This window comes from Nyctereutes procyonoides, unplaced genomic scaffold (assembly GCF_905146905.1).
Source record: "Nyctereutes procyonoides isolate TBG_1078 unplaced genomic scaffold, NYPRO_anot_genome, whole genome shotgun sequence".
In the NCBI taxonomy this organism is placed as follows: Eukaryota; Metazoa; Chordata; class Mammalia; order Carnivora; family Canidae; genus Nyctereutes; species Nyctereutes procyonoides.
In genome coordinates this window covers 67,882,500-67,905,923 of record NW_026575146.1, presented here as the reverse complement: position 1 = coordinate 67,905,923, position 23,424 = coordinate 67,882,500, and the positions used below count along the sequence as shown (strand labels likewise).

Sequence of the window (23,424 nt, the reverse complement as noted above, 5' to 3'; positions counted from 1 at the left end):
AGTTTTTACATTTTATTTTTAAAAGTTTTTAAAAGTTTATTTATTTATTGAAGTAATCTCTATACCCAGCATGGGGCTCAAAAGAAAGGAATCCAACCTAAGTATGACCACTTAAAGTCAACAAAAGAAAAGAAAGTACAATCATAGCTCTTACCTCCATTCTACAGGCAAGATAACAGGCTTGTAAAAGCTGTCTTGCTAAAGATCACAGATTTGCTAACTACCGGTGGAAGCTTCTTGTTTCCAGGTTTGCGACTTTCTGGCTCACTGGTCCTCCTGACAGTAGTCAATCTATAGCACTTACGGTGGCTCTCAGGGCCCCTGATGCTCTTCCTCTTTTACCGTTTTACTCCTGCCTGGATCAAAGTCTCCACTAACATTTCTTTCTTCACTCAGATGGAGAGGTCCCTGGAGTTGGGCAACATGACCAGAGTCCAGGAGTTTGTCTTGCTGGGTTTGTCCACCAGGCCGGGCATAAGGAATGCCCTGTTTGCTGTCTTCCTGACCCTCTACCTGCTGACCCTCCTGGAAAACACCCTCATCATCTACCTCATCTGCAGTCACAGCGAGCTCCACAAGCCCATGTACTTCTTCTTGGGTAACCTGAGCTGCCTAGAGATGTGCTATGTGTCAGTGACCATGCCCAGCCTGCTCCTGGGGCTTTGGACTGGACCCTGCCACGTACCCTTCACAGCCTGCATAATTCAGCTTTTTTTATTCATAGCTTTCATTAGTACCAAGTGCACCCTCCTTGCCTCCATGGCTTATGATCGCTATGTGGCCATCTGCCACCCACTCCACTACCCACTGCTTATGAGGCCCCAGGTCTGCCTGGGCTTGGCCTTGTCTTCATGGCTTGGGGGGCTGCTGGTCTCAGTGGTCAAGACATCCTTCATTGGTAGCCTGTCCTACTGTGGCCCCAATGTCCTCAACCACTTCTTTTGTGACATCTCCCCTCTGCTCAACCTGTCTTGCACCCACGTGGCTCTGACAGAGCTGGTGGACTTCATCTCTGCCATCATTATCTTCTGTGGGTCATTACTAGTTGCTTTGGCCTCCTATGTAGCCATTGGGAACACTGTGCTCCACATGCCATCGGCAGCCACCCGTCGCAAAGCCCTCTCCACCTGTGCCTCACACCTGTTGGTGGTGGGCATGTTCTACGCAGTGGTCCTCTTCATATATTCCCACCCCAGCCACATCAATTCCACAGGGCTCAGCAAGGTGCTGTCAGTCATCTATACGGTGGTCACACCCATGTGCAGCCCTATCATCTACTGCCTGCGGAACAGAGAGGTCCACGTCACGCTGCAGAAAAGTCTCCACTTGTGCTGGGTCTCTTCAGTGAGAACTGACCTTGCCCACTCTTGAATTTAAGAGAAGAAACTGATGGTCACCACTGGGTAGATGAGTGAGGTGAATGGAATGAAGGAGTGCACTTGTCGTGATGAGCACCAGGTGATGTATGGAAGTGTTGAATCACTATATTACACACCTGAAAATAATATTACACTGCATGTCAGCTAAGTGAAAATTAAATAAAAGCCTAAAAAATAATAAAATAAAACTATCATGGCCAAACGCGCGCGTGCACACACACACACACACAGGATCAAAGGTAAGTGGAAACTGGGAGGCTGGGAGGAAAATATTAGCAACATAATGTATAAAGACATTCTTAAAATAAATGAGAGAAATAGGAATACTCTAAGACAAAAGCAAAGAAAAATGATCATGGACAGGCAGGTTATTTAAGGGAAAATATATGGCTGATGGCCTACCAAAAAATGTGCAACCTCTCTAGTAACCCAAGATATATAAGTTGAATCTGAAGACAGCAATTTACTCCATGCCTCCTGAAAAATATTATGAAGAATACTATCAAACAAGAATGTTTATTGTAAAATTGTGAAATTTGGAATAAACGTTATTTTATTGGTAATTATTGGAAATAACGCAAATGCCCATTGACAACATATTATTTAAATATATTGCATTGTATCCATACTATGAAATAACATCCACCATTGAAGAGATTAAACTAGATCACTGGTATCTACTAGATATTGTTGTGGGGATGTGGTCTGTTGTTGAGTTAAAGATGAAAGAAACAATACATGAATATGTCAACGTTTTGTGAAACAGTAATGATAAAGATGCTAATTGCAATAATTATTCATGTTTGTTCACACCTAGAAATGAATCAGAAAGGGTATATATTGAACAGTTTTTAGGTGTGAAAGCACAGGAAACTCATATTTTCCATTTTATATGTTTGAATATTTAGCAATAAGGTTATTTGACCTTCATAAATGAATAAATAAATGTATTATAGGAGAAAGCAAATTCAAAGAATGACCTTCTATGGGATGATTTACTTATCACACTAGCACATTTTAATTTATTTTTTTAATTTTTTCCAGCTTTAATGAGATATAATTGGCATATAACATTGTGTAAATTTAAGGTGTACAATGTGTTGATTTGATTCATTTATATATTGTGCATACTTTTAATTTTTATTTTAATTAATAAAATAAAATTCATGTTGACAATAACTCAAGGGTAATTAGCATGTTCAGGTGTTTTTGTTACATTATAGACTGGTGCATTTTAGGAGGGAAGTTTGTTAATACAAAAAGTCTTGAGAATCTGAATGCCTTTGCATCCAGCAATTCCACTTTGAGAATTTAACTTGAAGCTAAAAATGAAAGAAATGAGCAAAAGCTGAGCTACAAAGATACCCACTCAGGACTATTTTCACAAGGACAAGTAATCTAAGAGTTTATTTTTTTAAGTAATAGGAATGGCCAATAAACCTACGGAATGATGCTCAGCCTTCACCACTACTAGAGACATGAAAACCAAAGTAATAGGATACACTTCCACATAGCAAATTTTATTTATTTTTTATTTTTTAAAAGATTTTATTTAGTTACTCAGACAGAGAGAGGCAGAGACATAGACAGAGAGAGAAGCAGGCTCCCTGTGGGGAGCCTGATGCGGGACTCAATCCCAGGACCCTGGGATCACAACCTGAGCCAAAGGCAGATGCTCAACCACTGAGCCCCCAGGTGCTCCTCAAGAGCAAATTTTTTTTAAAAAAAGAAATTATTTGAGAATACCCAGTGTTAGTTGATGTGGCAAAGAGTGGGGTGGGAAGAGGCACTCTCTCAGATGCTGTGGGAATGCGGATTGAGGCAGTGTTTTTGTAAAACCATCTGCTGATATTAATCAAAGTTTACATTCATATTACTTTGATACAGCAACTGCCATTTTATCTTTGTGTTATAGATGTTGAGATAATCATTTATATTCTTCATCAATGATTCCAGACCCCTACCTGCTAGGCACATGTAGGATTGCACTTTCTGGGCTCTTTGTGGGTGAGTAGAGTTACGTGGGTGGGTGAAGTCCTATGAATGGTTCTGGCCTACAAGCAATTATGTCACTTACAGGCCAAAGCATTGAATTCCTGGTGTGCGACCCCCTCATCTCTTCTGTCTTGCATGGTGACTGGCAAGGTTCAAAGTAGTGGCTGCTTCTCCCACTTGAGGTCCGGACCATGGTTAGCAGATCCTTACCTGCCAACCTTCAGTGGACACAGAACAGGAGCAATTGACAAACATTTACTAAACGAAGTCACTAAGATTTCAGGGTTATTATTGTTATAGCAGTAACCAGCCTTCCCAGCAAAATACAAAACTATTTGGACACGTGGACAAAAAGTAGCTAATCAAAGAGTTTATTGTAATATTTCTTGCAATAATCATAAACTAAAAATTACCTATATTTATCTATAGATAAATGGATGAATCTGTTATGAGTACTATGCCTTTATGAACCTTTACGATGGCCATAGAAATTCTCTATATGCCAGTCTCACACAGGCATTGCTAAGTGACAGAAGTAGTGCATCAAGTCATATGATCGGAGAAATGAGCGATTTAGTTCAAATAGTTTGGAAAAATATGTCCATCAGTTGATACATCTCCCTCCCTCCCTTTAGCTATGTGCAAACCACCCTGTAAATTTTACGTCAGAGGATAAATCAGTCAGTGTAGGGTTAGGTAGATGACTATTCCCAATTAGAGATGAGGAAGTTGACATTCAGAGAAGTATGGTAAGTTGCTCAAGGTCACACAGGCAGCAGCTCTAATACCACAACTTCTTTTGCGGCCGTCTGACTTAGGTATGTTGTGCTCCTGGATGCTCATTTGAGCCTCCTTAGCTAGAGATGGGCACCAGATCTCTGCTCCCTAAAAGGATACCATTTGGTGTCTTTCTGTGTCTGTCTGATTTCACTTAACATAATGTTCTCTAGGTCCATCATGTTGTTGTTGTGAATGGCAAGATTTCCTTTTTGGAGGGTTGGGGGTGGACTAAATAATATTCCATATATATGTCACATTTTCTTCTTCTTTATAGTTCATCTGTTAATGGACATTTAGTTGTTTCTATATTTGGCTACTGCGAATAATGCTGCAATGAACATGGGAATGGAGATTTCTCTTCAAGATCCTAGATTAAAGTTGTGTACATTAAATGGGTACAGCTTTTCATATATCAATTATACCTCAATAAAATGGTTTTGAAAATCTCTTGACCCTAGTTTACTTATATAAAATAAAAAGAATTATTTCAGGTATATTGTATTATTTGCTCACAATTCCTCTACTCACTGTCCTTACGACTTTAATTTGGATAAAATACACTTTGCTGTGCCCACTGACTTTTGATTGACCATATAATTCACTGTGGCTAGTGGAATATGGATCAGATTGAGAGTTCTGAGCTGATGCCAAAAGAAGCACTAACTAGGAGCACCTGGGTAGTTTAGTCGTTAAGTGGCTGACTCTTGGTTTCTGCTCGGGTCATGATCTCAGGGTCCTGGGATCCAGCCCTGCATGGGGCTCTGAATTTGGCAAGGGGTCTGTTTGTGGATTCTCCCTCTCCCTCTTGCTCTGCCCCTCCCCCTGCTCTCATGCTCTCTCTCATGCTCACTCTCTAAGATAATTTTTTTGAAAAATATATTAAAAAGAAAAAGAAGCACTAACTTTTTCTACTGCCCTCTTGCTATTTGGCTTGATAAGAACATATCCTGGTTCTGGGATAAGAAACAAGGGGAACAGACCTAAACCTGATCTGCAGCCAGAAGCAGAACACCACCACTCAGCCATAGATCCACCAGGCAGGGGGGAAATTTGTGCTATTGAAGTCACTGAAAACAATTTTTGATTGCTTGTTACGTAGCAGTAGTGTAGCAATAGCTACATATAGCATCATAATGGTTAGGTTATGGGTTCAGCCAAAAATAGTTGCTTAAACAGGATGGAAATAATTTCCCACAAATGTAGCATCATTGATTTGGGGTCGACAAGACAATCCAATGTGTCAAAGGACCCAAGCCCCTATTTTGTTCCACCATTCTCAACATGAAGCTTCCAGATCAGAGTCCAAGACAGCTGCTCCAGTTCCAGTCATCATGTCTTTATTCCAGCCATAAGAGATGGAAGGGTAGCAAAGGATGTACAGGAAAGTGTCTTTCCCCTAAAAAGCATAACCTGAAACTTTGCCATTGACATCTGTCCAGTATATACTCATATGACCCTATGTAGGGACAAGAGAAGAGTTGGCAAATATTGTTTTCTGAGTGTCATATGGCCCTATGCAGGGGAAAGAGAAGAGCTGACATTTTTTTCTGGATGGCTATGCTTCCAGCTGAAATCTGGTGGATCTATTACCAAAGGAAGAAGGAAGGACAACACTCATTGTCACATGCATCTCCCTCAAAGGGTGGCTGTAAGGCTTAAAATGTGACAAATATTTATCCATTCATCTTCTTTATCCATTCATCTTCTTTATCCATTCATCTTCTTTATCCATTCATCTTTCGATGGACAGGCACTGAGGGGGACACTTGATGGGATGAGCCCTGGGTGTTATGCTACATGTTGGGAAATTGAACACCAATAAAAAATAAAATAAAATAAATAACCAACAGGAAACTAAAAAAAATAAAATAAAATCCTCATTAACCTTTCTAGGAAGGTTCTTTGAATAAACAATGGAATTTTAAAGCAAAAAAGTGCAAAAAATCCATATAAAGTGCTTTGCATAGGGTCTGGAATTCAGCAAATTCTCTATAGGCAGCAGGTCTTATAAGAGTCATGAATCTTTGGAAATATGGAGATCGTTAAGACTTTACCTTTCTTCAATGGATTGTCCACTTGTTTATTCGACCAAATTCACTGAGCAGGTGTTGTCCTGAGCAGTGGCATCACTGCCTAAGAGTGATGGAGTCCATGCTTCTGCAGCTCTACTGCTTCGGTCTGTAAAGTCTCACATTGTGTGAAATGGAAGCCACTGAAGAAATGGAAAGAGGGGTGCTGTGTTAAGCCTTCGTATCAGGGCAATTAGGGAAAGCTCCATAACAAAGGGACCCAGAAGCCAGACCTTGAAGGTGTCTGCATGTGCAGAGATGACAGGGAACATACCAGCATTCAGACAGACCAGCTTTTGCAAAGACACCAGATGTAATGGACCTGACATATCTCCCTAATGTTGGGTGTAGTGTGGCTAAAACCAGAACAGAACGGAATCATGAATTCCTAGTTAAGAAGGTTCAGTTCTGTCTCAAGGACACAAAAGACAGATTAAAGTGATTTTTTTAACTGAAAAATACATATTTATTACAAAGGCAATGCACACTTACAACAACAAAAAAGATAAAATACAACAAAATGAAAATGAAAGCAAAGACCTCCCAAGATCTTCCATATATAAAAGTGATTTTCAATTCTTTCCTATATACATATATATACACACTGCACTATGCTACATTTGAACATTAACATGTAGTTATGCTGTACATGTCATTTTATAACACATTTTCCACATCACAATGTACAATTGACATCTCTCATGGCAATAAATGGACTTATAGGAGTTATTTTTCACAACACCTTAGGATTCCATTGTGTGGCTGTGCTGGAGTTTATTTTGACTACTCCTGCCTTGTCAAATATAATTTTCTCCAAATATTTATCAATTACAAACAGAAGGGGTGCTTTAGTGGCTCAGTCAGTTGAGCGTCTGATCTGACTCTTGATCTCAGCTCAGGTCTTGATCTCAGGGTCGTGAGTCTCACAGGCTCCACGCTAGGCATGAAGCCTACTTAAAAATAAAATAAAATAAAAAATAAAAGCACAAAATTTATTGCTGAAAACATCCTAACTTATTTTCTTGGCAAAAGATTGTTAACTGGTATGCTGCCAAAGCCCACATACATTCAGGGTTTTTTTTTTACACATATTGCCTAATTGCCCTCCAGAAGCATTGTACCAATTTCAGTTAATAACTTTATTAATCTTGAAATTTGCAAAAAAAATGTTTTTACTCTTCCAGAATTTTTGTTTTTAAATTTTAAAAATTTAAATATTTATTGGGGCACCTGGCTGGCTCATCAGCAAAGCGTGCAACTCTTGATTGATTGGTTTTGAGTTCAAGCCCCACGTTGGGTGTAGTACAGCCTACTAATAAAAAAAAATACCTAAAAAAATGTAAAGATTTATTTAAAAGTTTGCTCCAAAATTTTACCGTTTATATACAAATATGTCAGGGCTCCATGTCAATGTAAAGAGATATAATTAATTCTGTTTAAAAAATTGTTTCATAAGATTTCATAATATGCAGTCACTATGACATATTCAGTCTTTATCTTATTGATGAATATTCACATTCTTTCCAGTTGGGTCACATAAAACAAGAATACAATAAACATCCTTATTGGGATGCCTGGGTGGCTCAGGTGTTGAGCATCTGCCTTTGGTTCAGGGCATGATCCTGGAGTCCTGGGATGGAGTCCCACATCAGGATCCCTGCATGGAGCCTGCTTCTCCCTCTGCCTATGTCTCTGCCCCTCTCTCTGTGTGTGTGTCTCTTGTGAATAAATAAGTAAATAAAAATCTTCTAAAAATCCTTATTTATGTACTTTTTAAAGATTTTATTTATTTATTCATGAAAGGCTAACAGAGAGGCAGAGCCATAGGCAGAGAGAGAAGCAGCCTCCCTGTGGTGAGCTTGATGTGGGACTCCATCCCAGGACCCTGGGATCATGCCCTGAGCCAAAGACAGACACTCAATAACTGAGCCACTCAGTGCCCCCTTATTTATTTATTTTTATAAACCTTTGATTTACCTATGAGGTATTTATGAAAGTGGAAATGCTGAGTCAAAATGCAAGCGCAATTAAAATTTTAATAGATAATACCAGGTTTCTCATCAAGAAGGTTCTAACAATTTATGTCACCACCAGCAATATGTGACAGAGAATACCTACCTCCCCAAGACTACCTCAGCTCTAGGTGTAACAAATCATGTAAATTTTTCCTGACTGGATATAGTGATGTTATAGTTTATTGCAATCAGCATTTTTGTTGAATACCAAGGATGTTTTTAGATTCATTCATCATTTGCCTTATCTCACATATAAATTGCCTTTACAATTGCTATCCCTGCCCTGGCATACGTATGAATAAAGTTAAACAAAGAGTTAACCATATGACTCAGCAGTTGCCCCCCCCCCAAAACACTCAAGAAAAATAAAAACATATGTCCACACAAAAAGCTGTACACAAATGTTTACAGCAACATTAATCTTAATAATCAAAAGATGAAAAACAACCTAGATATCCATCAATTGATTAATGGGTAAATAATAAATGATATATCTACAAATGGAATATTATTTGGCTATAAAAATGAATGAAGTACTAATATATGCTACATCATACATAAGCCTCAAAAATATTACACTAAGTGAAATAAGTCATACAAAAGGCCACATATTACATGATTTCATTTATACAAAATGCCCAAAACAGGCAAATCTATAGAGACAAAGAAGATTTACAGTTTTTTAGGGCTGGCAGGACGGGTTTGGGGAGTGACTTCTAATGTGCATGGAGTTTTCTTGGTAGTGATGAAACATTCTGGAAGTAGATGGTGGTGATGGATGCACAGCTTTGTGAATATACGAAAATCCACTGAATTGCAAATTTTAATTTTTTTAATTTTAATTTTTATTTATGATAGTCACAGAGAGAGAGAGAGAGAGAGAGAGAGAAAGAGAGAGAGAGAGAGGCAGAGACATAGGCAGAAGGAGAAGCAGGCTCCATGCACTGGAAGCCCGACGTGGGATTCGATTCCGGGTCTCCAGGATCACGCCCTGGGCCAAAGGCAGGCGCTAAACCGCTGCGCCACCCAGGGATCCCTGAATTGCACATTTTAAAGGGCAAAGTGTACGGCATGTGATTTATATCTCAGTAAAAAATTGAAAACTGTTAATAGCTTGAGGTCCCCTCAATGCTGTACTAAAGTGGTCAGCTACGGGACCAGTGTAGGGTTCTGTGGAACGCTGCCTGGACCTCCCTGTTACGCAGGCAGTAGATGATGGGGTTGCACATGGGCGTGACCACTGTATAGATGACTGACAGCACCTTGTTGAGGTCCATGGCTTCTATGCGGCTGGGACGGGCATAGATGAAGAGAGTGGCTGCATAGAAGATGCCGACCACCACCAGGTGTGAGGCACAGGTGGAGAGGGCTTTGCGACGGGCAACAGCTGATGACATGCAGAGCACAGCCCTCCCGATGGCTACATAGGATGCCATAGCCACAAGGAGGGAACCCCAGAGAATGATGATGGCAGAGATGAAGTCCACCAGCTCTGTCAGAGCCACGTGGGTGCAAGACAAGTTAAGCAGAGGGGAGACGTCACAGAAGAAGTGGTTGAGGACATTGGGGCCACAGTAGGACAGGCTGGCAATGCAAGATGTCTTGACCACTGAGACTAGCAGCCCCCCAAGCCATGAGGACAAGGCCAAGCCCAGGCAGACCTGGGGCCTCATAAGCAGTGGGTAGTGGAGTGGGTGGCAGATGGCCACATAGCGATCATAAGCCATGGAGGCCAGGAGAGTGCACTCCATGCAGATGAGGGAGATGAAGAAGAAGAGCTGGGTCATGCAGGCTGTGAAGGGTACATGGCAGGGTCCAGTCCAAAGCCCCAGGAGCAGGCTGGGCATGGTCACTGACACATAGCACATCTCTAGGCAGCTCAGGTTACCCAAGAAGAAGTACATGGGCTTGTGGAGCTCGCTGTGACTGCAGATGAGGTAGATGATGAGGGTGTTTTCCAGGAGGGTCAGCAGGTAGAGGGTCAGGAAGACAGCAAACAGGGCATTCCTTATGCCCGGCCTGGTGGACAAACCCAGCAAGACAAACTCCTGGACTCTGGTCATGTTGCCCAACTCCAGGGACCTCTCCATCTGAGTGAAGAAAGAAATGTTAGTGGAGACTATGATCCAGGCAGGAGTAAAACGGTAAAAGAGGAAGAGCATCAGGGGCCCTGAGAGCCACCGTAAGTGCTATAGATTGACTACTGTCAGGAGGACCAGTGAGCCAGAAAGTCACAAACCTGGAAACAAGAAGCTTCCACCGGTAGTTAGCAAATCTGTGATCTTTAGCAAGACAGCCTTTACAAGCCTGTTATCTTGCCTGTAGAATGGAGGTAAGAGCTATGATTGTACTTTCTTTTCTTTTGTTGACTTTAAGTGGTCATACTTAGGTTGGATTCCTTTCTTTTGAGCCCCATGCTGGGTATAGAGATTACTTCAATAAATAAATAAACTTTTAAAAACTTTAAAAAATAAAATGTAAAAACTATAATCATCAAAAGAAAATCTGATCACCACAAAAAAATTTAAAAGTCACAAATGAAAAATATTCCTGCAAAACATATGAGTGACAAGGGCAGCCTATGTAGGCTATACAAAGAAATTGTCCAATTAATATGAAAAATAATTTTTTCCATAGAAAATTGCAGAGGAGGCCTGAAAGTATACCTCACCAAAGAATAATTCATCACTTGAAACATAGGAAATTTGCTATTTTGGGAGATATTAGGAACCAAGGAGATGGAAATTAAAACCAAAATTAGATACCATTTCACACTCATGGAATTGGCAAGTATAAATGTCTGAAAATATTAAGTCTAATAATAAGAACTTTTATACACAGTTGCTGGGAGTCTGAATTGTATGCTGACTTCAGAAAACAATTTGGCATTATGTACTAACTTTTAGGATGTCACTATGCCCCAGAAATTCTATGTGTAAGTATATATCCGGATTAAGTACTGTTCAAAGCGGCACTGTTTTACTAGCAAAAAAGGGAAACAAAACAAAACAAAACACCCGCAAACATCCCAAGTGTCCAGTCGTAGAACTGATAAATAAATTGTGATCTCTTTATATAATGGAATACTATTCTTCAAATAAATGAATGAATCAGGACCACATCTAACGTTCTGAATAAATCAATCTCAGAAACGTTATATTGAACAAAAGAGAAAAGTTACGGATGTGTGCAGTTATAATTCCACTTATCTAAAAGTCACACTGTGCAAAAAGTTTGAAGAAATACATGGTTTAGGGATACAAAGTTATGTGGCAAAATAGGATAATAAAGGGCCCCAAATTCATTTGGATACTTCTTACCAGTGAAGAGTGGTATAAGAAGAGTATACAGGGACTTCAAAGATAATCAAGTTTTTAAAATAGCTAATGAATATAAGAGACTCATTGTATCTTTATCTTATTTTGTTATTTTATCTCTTATGTTCATTCCATTATAGTTAACATGCAGTGTTATATTACTTTCAGGTGTCCAATGCAGTGATTTATGGAAGCAGCCCAGTGTCCGTCCATCAACAGATGAATGGAATAAGGGAGATGTGGTATAAAATATTATCCAGCACAATATAATATTATGCAGCCATAAAAAGAATGAAATCTTGCCATTTGCAATGACATGGATGGAGCTAGAGGGTATAATGCTAAGTGAAATAAGTCTGTCAGAGAAAGACAAATGCATCATTGTCTTTATACATATTTCTGGGTTGCCTTTTTTTTGCATCTGCTCAGTATTTATAAAAGCCATTTATAGAAATAGCTTCTACATGTGTTAAAAATTAATATAAATGCACACCAAAAAGTCAATTTTATGTATGTGAATTTTTTAAGTAAAATTTTAATAAAAAATAAAATTTTGTGCTTCCATTTCGTTCTCTGAGGAAACAACAGTCACCAGTTTCTTGAGGGTCCTTTCAGAAATATTGATGGCATATTCTTGCACTTAATGTACAAATGCACTCTCCCCCCACTTTAAAACAGGACCAACATTGCACATCAAGTGTGAGTACTAATCTTCCTTTGAACCTAAATATTATGTTCTTACTCCAATTCTTTAAATGGCTTCTCCCTCAATTTTAGTAAAAATTTCCCCCCTGAAAGTGCTTAATTCTTAACATGTCCGAATTAAGGAAAAAGGAGAATTCCTTCCAAAACTGTTGGTTTAGGCAAAGATAGATGAGATCATTAAGATATTTCCCTTAGAGTAACAGAAGAAAAACTGTTGAATAATACGAACGCAATGAATTATCTGTTGTCACTGTTGATGTTATTTTATAATTATGGGGACACGGTTTTGCACAGGAAGGCAGATATGTTTTTGGTGGAAAATTCCACTTGATATTTTGGCATAAACCTCTTTTTTCAGATGAGCACAAGGAGGCTCGAAGTTGGTGCTTAACACTCTTTCCAGGCCAACTTCTGATGGAGTGATGTTCTTAGCTCTGAACAAAGCCAACTGGCCTGTTGGGTTGTTCTTGGTCCTGAACGAGGGCTGAGCCGCTAATAGGACTGGCAGGGTCCTGTCCTTGGTTCTACAAATGAATTGCTGCCACAACCTCTTGCCATGCACATCCTCCTTTCAGATGGACTTCTTTCTGTCTCTGCTCTCATCTACCCCTGGTCCTGCATTTGACCTCCTCTCCCTTCTAGCTGCCCCTCTTTTTGTCTTCACCTCTTCATGAAGGCTTCTTGAGGTGATCTTGCCTCTATGATAACGTTAGGTGCTCCAGAATGTCCTTCTTTAATCTGCTGAAGAACTCAGAAGTGTACCTGAAAAGGTACTGGACTCTCTGGGGATGATTCAGACATCTCAAGCCCATTGCACAAACAATTCTCACACCTCAATTGCACCAAGAGCTTGAGATGTCGTTATGGTTGACTTGGTTTTCACCCCTGCAGAGACGGTTATGACCAGCAACTTGCTCGCTCTGTAACCATGAGCAAGATTCTTTTTCTTTTTTTTTCTTTTTTTTAAAACGTTTAAAAGATTTTATTTATTTATTCATCACACACACACACACACACACACACACACACACAGGCAGAGGGAGAAGCAGGCTCCATGCAAGGAGCCTGACGCGGGACTCGATCCCGGGTCTCCAGGATCAGGCCCTGGGCTGAAGGCGGCGCTAAACCGCTGAGCCACCCGGGCTGCCCGATTCTTTTTCTTTTAAAGATTTTATTTATTTATTCATGAGAGAGGCAGAGACATAGGCAGAGAGAGAAGCAGGCTCCCCACAAGGAGCCCAATGCAGGACTCGATCCCAGACCACAGGATCACTGAGCGGAAGGCAGACACTCAACCGCTGAGCCACCCAAATATCCCCATGAGCAAGATTCTTTATCTCTAAAAACTTGAGTTCATTATTAAGGAAGATGGTATCAATATTTCCATCAGGAATGAAGGGGATATTCGGTAAGGTGGCTTTCATTTTTTTGCCTGCTTTCTATGTACAGGCAATCTAGATGCAGGAATATAGAGTGCAGTAGCTCTTAAGCATTTTTACCATTGCCCCAAGTAAGAAATACATTCACACTATTACCCAACACAATAGAACACACACACACACACACAGAGCACATACACAAATAAAACAGAAATCTAACAAAAAACACTTACTTTTATTCTATGGGATTCCCTTTGATATCTTCTCTCATGTTCTGTGCCATGGGGTTTTTTAAAGAGATTCTTTTTTTCAAGGCATCTCTGCACCCATCATGGGGCTTGAACTCATATCTCTGAAACCAGGAGTTCACCCTGGACTGACTGAGCCAGCCACCTGCCCCTATGACGTGGGAATTTTAATGCTAGTATTGATCTAGTACATTTATTTTATAAGCTTCAATTTAAAATATACTGTCATTCAGGTTAAGAGAAGAAGGGCTTTGTAATCAAACAGAAACTGGTTCTAGCCCAAGCTCTGCCCCTGACCTAGACCAGGGCTCTGGTTTTCTGACCCTCATGTCTTCACCTACAGTAGGGAGATGAGCCCTCATGCTCTCAGCCTGCCATGGGGATTAAATCCCATGTAGTCTCCATGGCACCCAGGTAGTGTCTGGCATCCCACAGGTGACTTGTAGGAGAAAGAACGTTTTGGTCTTCTCTTTCTACCCTTCCCAAATCAAATGATCTTGTTTTCTTACCTCTCAGCGAAAGTGATGCAGGTCCTGCTTTTCTTTTCTAAAGGAGACCCTGGGGGCCAAAAATATTCAGCTTCTGCTCCTGGACACGACTGAAGATGCCAGTGACTGGGAGAGTTTGCCAGTCAATTCAAGGATGTCACAGATGTTTGGAAGAAGCTGTCTTTGTCCTGAGCAGTGGGTTCACCTGCCTCTCTTCATTTCAGCACCACTGTGTTCCCGGAGCTGCCAAGAGAAGTGCTGCTTAAATCCAAGAGATGGACCTTAGGGGGCTGTCCCAATCTCTGTGGATTTAGAGGAAAGGTTGAAGTAAAAACTTTTCACTGGGACGCCTGGGTAGCTCAGCATTTGAGCATCTGCCTTTGGCTCAGGGTGAGATCCCAGGATCCAGGATCAGTCGCACATCTGGCTCCCTGCGGGGAGCCTGCTTTTCCCTCTGCCTGTGTCTCTGCCTCTGTGTGTGTGTGTGTTTGTGTGTGTGTGTGTGTGTCTCATGAATAAATAAATGAATCTTAAAAAAAAAACTTTTCATGAATTGTACTGGGGCTTGGAAAGCGACTCGATGCTACGGTTCCATTCTTATGCAGTTTGGAGCCATAATAGCTGTGAGGCTTGGTGTGGGACGTTGACATTGCAACCCTGAAGGATACATAATTCCTGCTCTCAAGCTGCTCCCAGGAGTCTTAGGGACATTGACCCTGAAATAGACATTTACATATATTATGGTGAGAGATGAGCAACCCGTGGGTGTTCAGAGAAGGGGAGATTTGAGAATACATTGCACGAGGGATGTCTGAGCTGGGTATCTCATAAGTGTTACAAGATCACCTCTGCTTGAAATGAGACAAGAAACAGGTAGATAGAACATCATTCCAGGGCATAGATAAAATGTAAATATCCTTTCCCTGCTGCCTGCTGGATATGTAAGCTGCCTGATTTAGCTTTTTTCTTTTTTTTTTCTTTTGGTATATTTTTTATCGGAGTTCAATTTGCCAACATATAGCATAACACCCAGTGCTCATCCCGTCAAGTGCCCCCCTCAGTGCCCATCACCCAGTCACCCCAACCCCCCGCCCGCCTCCCTTTCCACTACTCCTCCTTGTTTGTTTCTCAGAGTTAGGTGTCTCTCATGTTCTGTCACCCTCTCTGATATTTCCCACTCATTTTCTCTCCTTTCCCCTTTATTCCCTTTCACTATTTTTTATATTGCCCAAATGAATGAGACCACATGTTTGTCCTTCTCAGATTGACTTACTTCACTCAGCATAATACCCTCCAGTTCTATCCACGTCGAAGAAAATGGTGGGTATTTGTCATTTCTAATGGCTGAGGAATACTCCATTGTGTACATATACCACATCTTCTTTATCCATTCATCTTTCGATGGACACCGAGGCTCCTCCCACAGTGTGGCTATTGTGGATGTTGCTGCTTTAAACATCAGGGTGAAGGTATCCTGGCATTTCACTGCATCTGTATCTTTGGGGTAAATCCCCAGCAGTGCAATTGCTGGGTCATAGGGTAGCTCTATTTTTAACTCTTTGAGGAACCTTCACAGTTTTCCAGAGTCGCTGCACCAGTTCACATTCCCACCAACAGTGCAAGAGGGCTCCCCTTTCTCCACATCCTCTCCAACATTTCTTGGTTCCTGTCTTGTTAATTTTCCCCATTCTCACTGGTGTGAGGTGGTATCTCATTGTGGTTTTGATTTGTATTTCCCTGATGGCCAGTGATGCGGAGCATTTTCTCATGTGCCTGTTGGCCATGTCTATGTCTTCCTCTGTGAGATTTCTGTTCAAGTCTTTTGCCCATTTCATGATTGGATTGTTTGTTTCTTTGCTGTTGAGTTTCAAAAGTTCTTTATTCCTAGGTGTCTTATGCTTTTGGGTGCAATTGTAAATGGCATTGACTCATTAATTTCTCTTTCTTCAGCCTCTTTGTCAGTGTATATAAATGCCACTGATTTCTGGGCATTGATTTTGTATCCTGCCACACTGCCGAATTGCTGTATGAGTTCTAGCAATCTTGAGGTGGAGTCTTTTGGGTTTTCTATCTACAGTATCATGTCATCTGCAAAGAGGGAGAGTTTGGCTTCTTCTTTGCCAATTTGAATGCCTTTTATTTCTTTTTGTTGCCTGATTGCTGAGGCTAGGACTTCTAGTACTATGTTGAATAGCAGTGGTGAGAGTGGACATCCCTGTGGTGTTCCTGATCTTAGGGGAAAGGCTCCCGGTGTTTCCCCATTGAGAACGATATTTGCTGTGGGCTTTCTGTAGGTGGCTTTTAAGATGCTGGGGAATGTTCCCTCTATCCCTACGCTCTGAAGAGTTTTGATCAGGAATGGATGCTGTATTTTGTCAAATGCTTTCTCTGCATCTGTTGAGAGAATCATATGGTTCTTGTTTTTTTCTCTTGTTGATATGATCTATCACGTTGATTGCTTTATGAGTGTTGAACCAGCCTTGCATCCCGGGAATAAATCCCACTTGGTCATGGTGAATAATCTTCTTCATGTACTGTTGGATCCTATTAGCTACTATCTGGTTGAGAATTTTTGCATCTGTGTTCATCATGGATATTGGTCTATAATTCTCCTTTTAGGTGGGGCCTTTGTCTGGTTTTGCAATTAAGGTGATGCTGGCCTCATAGAATGAGTTTGGAAGTATTTCATCCCTTTCTATCTTTCAGAACAGTGTTAGTAGAATAGGTATTGTTTCTTCTTTAAACGTCTGATAGAATTCCCGTGGGAAGCCATCTAGCCCTGGACTTTTGTGTTTTGGGGAGGTTTTTGATGACTGCTTCAATTTCCTCCCTGGTTATTGGCCTGTTCAGGTTTTCTATTTCTTCCTGTTCCAGTTTTGGTAGTTTGTGGTTTTCCAGAAATGCATCCATTTCTTCTAGATTGCCTAATTTATTGGCATATAGCTTCTCATAATGTTTTTAAAATCATTTGTATTTCCTTGGTATTGGTTGTGATCTCTCCTTTTTCATTCATGATTTTATTAATTGGAGTCTTTTCTCTTTTGTTTTTAATAAAGCTGGCTAATGGTTTAATCTATCTTATTAATTCTTTCAAAGAACCAACTCCTGGTTTTGTTGATCTGTTCTACAGTTCTTCCGGTCTCTATTTCATTGAGTTCTGCTCGAACCTTTATTAACTCTCTTCTTCTGCTGGGTGTAGGTTTTAATTGCTGTTCTTTCTCCAGTTCCTTTAGGTGCAAGGGTAGCTTGTGTATTTGAGTTTTTTCCAGTTTCTTTTTTGAACCAGGCAAAATGTAGTTTTTAATTGATAGGTAACTTGTGTAACATATGACATGATTTTATTTTTTTCGATTTATTTTTTTTATAAATTTATATTTTATTGGTGTTCAATTTGCCAACATATAGAATAGCACCCAGTGCTCATCCCATTAAGTGTCCCCCTCAGTGCCCTTCACCCAGTCACCCCCACCCCTCACCCACCTCCCCTTCCACCACCCCTAGTTCGTTTCCCAGAGTTAGGAGTCTCTCATGTTCTGTCTCCCTTTCTGATGTTTCCCACTCATTTTTTCTCCTTTCCCCTTTATTCCCTTTCACTATTTTTTTATATTCCCCAAATGAATGAGACCATATAATGTTTGTCCTTCTCCGATTGACTTATTTCACTCAGCATAATACCCTCCAGTTCCATCCACGTGGAAGCAAATGGTGGGTATTTGTCATTTCTAATGGCTGAGTAATATTCCATCGTATACATAAATCACATCTTCTTTATCCATTCATCTTTCGATGGACAACGAGGCTTTTTTCCATTTTTTTTAGGGATGCGTGTATTGCGATGTATTTCCCCTCTCAGGACTGCTTTTGCTGTATCCCAAAGATTTTGAACGGTTGTATCTTCATTCTCATTAGTCTCCACGAATCTTTTTAAGTCTTTTCTAATTTCCTGGTTGACCCTTTCATCTTTTAGCAGGATGGTCCTTAACCTCCATGTGTTTGAAATCCTTCCAAACTTCTTCTTGTGGTTTGGTTGTAGTTTCAAAGCATTATGGTCTGAAAATATTCAGGGTATGATCCAAATCTTTTGGTATCAGTTAAGACCTGATTTGTGACCCAGTATGTGGTCTATTCTGGAGAAAGTTCCATGTGCACTTGAGAAGAATGTGTATTCAGTGCGTTTCGATGTAAAGTTCTGTAAATATCTGTGAAATCCATCTGGTCCAGTGTATCATTTAAAGCCCTTGTTTCTTTGGAGATGTGTGCTTAGAAGATCTGTCATTTGCAGAAAGCACTGTGTTGAAGTCTCCCAGTATAAGTGTATTATTATCTAAGTATGTCTTTACTTTGGTTATTAACTGATTGATATACTTGGCAGCTCCCGCATTAGGGGCATAAATATTCATGATTGTTAGGTCCTCTTGTTGGATAGATCCTTTAAGTATGATATTGTGTCCCTCTTCATCTCTTACTACAGTCTTTGGGATAAACTTAATTAATCTGATATGAGGATGGCTACCCCTGCTTTCTTTTGAGGACCATTTGAATGGTACATGGTTCTTCAACCTTTTATTTTCAGGCTGTAGGCGTCCTTAGGTCTAAAATGAGTCTCTTGTAGACAGCAAATAGATGGGTCTTGCTTTTTTATCCAGTCTGAAACCCTGCACCTTTTGATGGGGTCATTAAGCCCATTCACGTTCAGAGTTACTATTGAAAGATGAATTGAGTGTCATCATGATACCTATTCAGTCCCTGTTTTTGTGGATTGTTTCCTTGGGCTTCCTCTTTCTTTTACAGAGTCTCCCTTAATCTTTCTTTCAGAGCCGGCTTGGTGGTCATATATTCTTTCAGCTTCTGCCTATCTTGGAAGCTCTTTATCTCTCCTTCTATTCTGAATGAGAGCCTTGCTGGATAGAGTATTCTTGGCTGCAGGTTCTTCTCATTTAGGACCCTGACTATATCCTGCCAGCCCTTTCTGGCCTGCCAGGTCTCTGTGGAGAGGTCTGCTGTTAACCTAATATTTCTCCCCATAAAGGTTAGGGATCTCTTCTTTCTTGCCGCTTTAAGGATCTTCTCTTTATCTTTGGAATTTGCAAGTTTCACTATTAAATGTCAAGGTGTTGAGTGGTTTTTACTGATCTTGGGGGGGGGGGGAGGAATCTCTCTATCTCCTGGATCCGAATGCCTATTTCCCTCCCTACGTTAGGGAAGTTCTCAGCTATGATTTGTTCAAATATGCTTTCTGGTCCTCTGTCCCTTTTGGTGCCCTCTGGAACCCCAATTAAAGGAAAATTAGATTTTTCCTTCTGAGGCTGTCATTTATTTCCCTTAACCTTTCCTTGTGGTCTTTTAATTGTTTTTCTCTTTTTTTCCTCAGCTTCCTTCCTTGCCATCAACTTGTCTTCTATGTCACTCACTCTTTCTTCTACCTCTTTAACCCTCACCGTTAGGACCTCCAGTTTGGATTGCATCTCATTTAATTGATTTTTAATTTCGGCCTGATTAGATCTAAAGTCTGCAGTCACAAAGTCTCTTGAATCCTTTATATGCTTTTCTCCAGAGCCACCAGTAGCTTTATAATTGTGCTTCTGAATTGGCTTTCTGACATAAAATTGTAATCCAAATTTTGTAACTCTGTGGCAGAGAATACCATTTCTGAATCTTTCTTTTGTGGTGAGTTCTTCTTTCTAGTCATTTTGCTCAGTGCAGAGTGACTAAAAACAAGTTGTACTGGAAAAAGGAAGAAAAAACAAAAACAAAATAAGGAGGGGAATCCTCTCGTTCTATATACTGTAAATCCCTCGACTTCCCCTGGAGCTTTCCAGCGCTGCTCGGTCAAGAACTTGCTCTTCCCCTGTCCTTCCACCTGGTCTTCTGGGGGAGGGACCTGCTGTGCTGATTCTCAGGTGTGTGCACCTGGGGGCGTTGCCCTGCCCCCTGCCAGGTGCACGGCTCAGTGGGAGCTGTTTATCCTGTGAGGCCCCTGTTCCCTGGCGGCCCCGCTCCGCCCCAGGCACAGGGTGACACCAGGAGGGACAACAACACTGGCCTCGGCCAGCTCTCCAGCTCTGGAGTCAGCTCCCGCAGTAACTACCGCAGTCTCCCAGTCCGCACTGGCCTGGATGCTCCCCGGGGGCGGGGGGACGCCCGGCGGCTGGAGCCTCCTTGCTGTCCGGGGCCCTCCCTGCTTCCATCTGTCCCGAGGAAACGCAGGATCCTGGGCTGTGTCCCCCGGCGCCCTGGGATCAGGGCCTGTGCTGCTGGAATCGTGCTCCCGCGGCCGTGGCTCCCGAAGGCAGCAGGGCGCAGCCCCCTCTGTCCGGAGCCGCCAGCTGAGCTTTTCCCGAGGCCCCGCCGGGCGCGCGCGCTCCAGCCCTTTACCGAGCTCGGCCCGCGGTCTGTGGCGCGCTCCCCCGGGCGCACGTCCTCTGGTAGTGACCCCGGGAACCTGGAGGCTCCAGTGCCCCTCCTGCGGTTCTGCCCAAGTTCCCTGCTAAGCGCCTTTCTGTCCGGGTAGAATCCGGTGTGGATTTTTAAAGTTCCTGCTTCTCCGGGACGGGCTTTCCTGTCCCAGGGGGCTTTTGCCGCGGGGCCTTAGCCCGGCTCCTCGCGGGGCCCCTCCCCCACTTGATTCTTTTTTATTTATTTATTTTTCCATCTTCCTACCTTGTTAGAAGCGCAAACTCTTCTCTCTGTAGCGTTCCAGCTGTTCTCTTTTTAGATCTCACGTCGAATTCGTAGGTTTTCAGGATGATTTGAAAGTTTTCTAGGTAAGTTGGTGGGGACAGGTGACTTGGGGGCCCTACTCCTCCGCCATATTGCCCCCCCCCTCTGATTTAGCATTTAACATTAAGCATCCTATGCATAAAACACGTCTTTTCGTCTCTAGGCTACGGATTGCCCATAGGCAAAATGGTGACGATCATACTCACCCACACGAGTTCTCACGAAGACTACATGCTAATCAATGCATGTAAAGCACTTACTCCAATCCCCGGTACTTACTAGGAGCTCAGTAAGTGGTAGCTATTGATCGCTATTATTGAAACCTGTGAAATGGAGATCAAATACACTTCTCGGAGCTGATGTAAATATAAATTAACAGAGATGTGTACAGATCTAGCATAGTAGTGGACACAGCAATCAGTGAATGTCAATTCTTTCCCTTGAGAGTAAAAACGGCTTAGCTCTGACACTAATATAGTTCTTATTAACTTTATTATGAGTCCCTCTTTACTTTTTTCTTGCACCACTAAACTGGGACCTCATTCAGGGACGGTACTCTGTCATTTATGTCTGTATTCTTCACAATGAAATGTTCGTTGATTTTGTGAGGAAAAGCCTAATTAATACCTGGACTCTGACCTGGACAAAGGTTTTCTTTAATGAAAATTGTTTTAACTTTGGAATACTTGATCGTGGACTATGTAAGGATAACTGGTAAGAGGGAAGTGGTAGAGGAAGGAAGAAAAGTCTGGGATGGGATTGGCCTGTAATGGACCATAATGTGATTTATAAGCCCTTTATTGATGGATATTTTTATAGTTGTCCAGTTTTTGCTAGTGCAAACATTGCTTCCATAGATATACTGGCATGCTTATTTTTGCCCATGTATAGAAATATATCCATACGACACATATAAGGAAGTAGAATTATTGGTCAACATACATTTAAAATGTTTATACATATTACAAAACTACCATCTAAAAATATTGCATGGATTTACATTCCCATCAAAGATATCTGAGAATGCTTGTTTTATACCCCTTTAATTATACTCATTTGCTTAAATTGTCTCCTTGTTTTAGAGCCCATAGCTGAAAAGTGACACTACAGTTACCATGCATATTTGTGTGCTTATCAGTGATGCGGCTGAATCAGGAGCATGCTGCTAAACTACATCTCCCAGCATCCTTTGCACCCTGGTATGACCATGTGGCTAAATCTTGGTATGACCATCTGACTAAATCCTGACGTGTGGACAGGAGTGATGCATATAAATGCCAGACCTGGCCCTTCAAACCTTGGATGATGGTTCTCACTTCCTCTCCTTCTGTCTTTCCCTGCTTGTCTACAAATAAAATTTTAAGTGGTGAGTCCCAAGGCTCTGGAGGATAACAGGTGTTATCAGGAAAGACCCTAGGTCCCTGGGCAACTGCAGGAAGGAGAGCACCCCTTGGCAAGCTGCACCAAATTAAGGCGCTGGCGAGAAATAAATCTCAGCATGTTGAGGTGCAGAGATTTGGGGCGTCTGTAACAGCAGCAGATTGCATTGTGCTGTCCTTTACGATCCTCTTAGACTCACCCCTTACTCCAGCCACTGTTACAGGCTTTGATGAGCTCTACAGAAGGCAACTGGAGAGTACACCATGTCCAGTCTATGCCCAGTGTTTGTTTCAACAGGACCAGCAGAAGACCCACAGGAACCCACTCAGCACTCATGGATCTGCAGCTCATAGGACTGAGTGAATAAAATACACATGATGCTGGAAGAGAGAAATAAAAGGGACACAGGTTGGAAAAAGAAAAGAAGAAAAATTATTGTTATTTGCAGATAGCATGAGTATTTATACTGAAAATCCTATGGAATGTGCAAAGGTTTTGTAGCTAATATATGAGATTGTGAAGATTGTAGGATATAGGACAAATGCACAGAAACCGATTTTGTTTCTGAATACTACATGTGGCAATTGGAAAGTAAAATTTACAATTAAACATACAAAAGTATTGAAAACACTAAATACATGGAAATAAATTTAACAAACGATACACATGCCCTCCACAGTAAATGGTCTGAAACACTGCTGACAGGAAGGTTAAAGATTAAAGTGCTAACTACTGGAGCAGTCTAAGAGTCCATCCATATGTGAATGGATAAGAATAGGTGTGGTGTGTAAGTATACACACCTGGGTGTGCACACATACATGCTCACTCGAATATTATGCAGACATTAAAAGAAAAAGAAGATGAGATCATGTTATTTGAGGCAACATAGATGGACCTGGAGGGGATTATGCTAAGTGAAATGAGTCAGACAGAGGAAGACAAAATACC

The 23,424-nt window shown here is 41.3% G+C and overlaps 2 protein-coding genes across 2 annotated transcripts; one reads left to right on the top strand and one right to left on the bottom strand.

Annotated features, from left to right (window-relative positions):
- Positions 1 to 423: 423 nt before the first annotated feature.
- LOC129500054 (olfactory receptor 5-like) lies at positions 424 to 1,371 on the top strand. The gene has a single exon (XM_055310195.1). It carries the CDS (start codon positions 424 to 426, stop codon positions 1,369 to 1,371), a length of 948 nt encoding a protein of 315 aa, XP_055166170.1.
- Positions 1,372 to 9,383: 8,012 nt separating this feature from the next.
- On the bottom strand, positions 9,384 to 10,328 carry LOC129500053 (olfactory receptor 5). Its single transcript, XM_055310193.1, has one exon. It carries the CDS (start codon positions 10,326 to 10,328, stop codon positions 9,384 to 9,386), a length of 945 nt encoding a protein of 314 aa, XP_055166168.1.
- Between the last annotated feature and the right edge of the window lie 13,096 nt (positions 10,329 to 23,424).

Excerpts from the sequence above, each read along its gene's own strand:
- LOC129500053 (XM_055310193.1), bottom strand. The coding sequence starts at position 10,328 with ATGGAGAGGTCCCTGGAGTTGGGCAACATGACCAGAGTCCAGGAGTTT.
- LOC129500054 (XM_055310195.1), top strand. The coding sequence starts at position 424 with ATGACCAGAGTCCAGGAGTTTGTCTTGCTGGGTTTGTCCACCAGGCCG.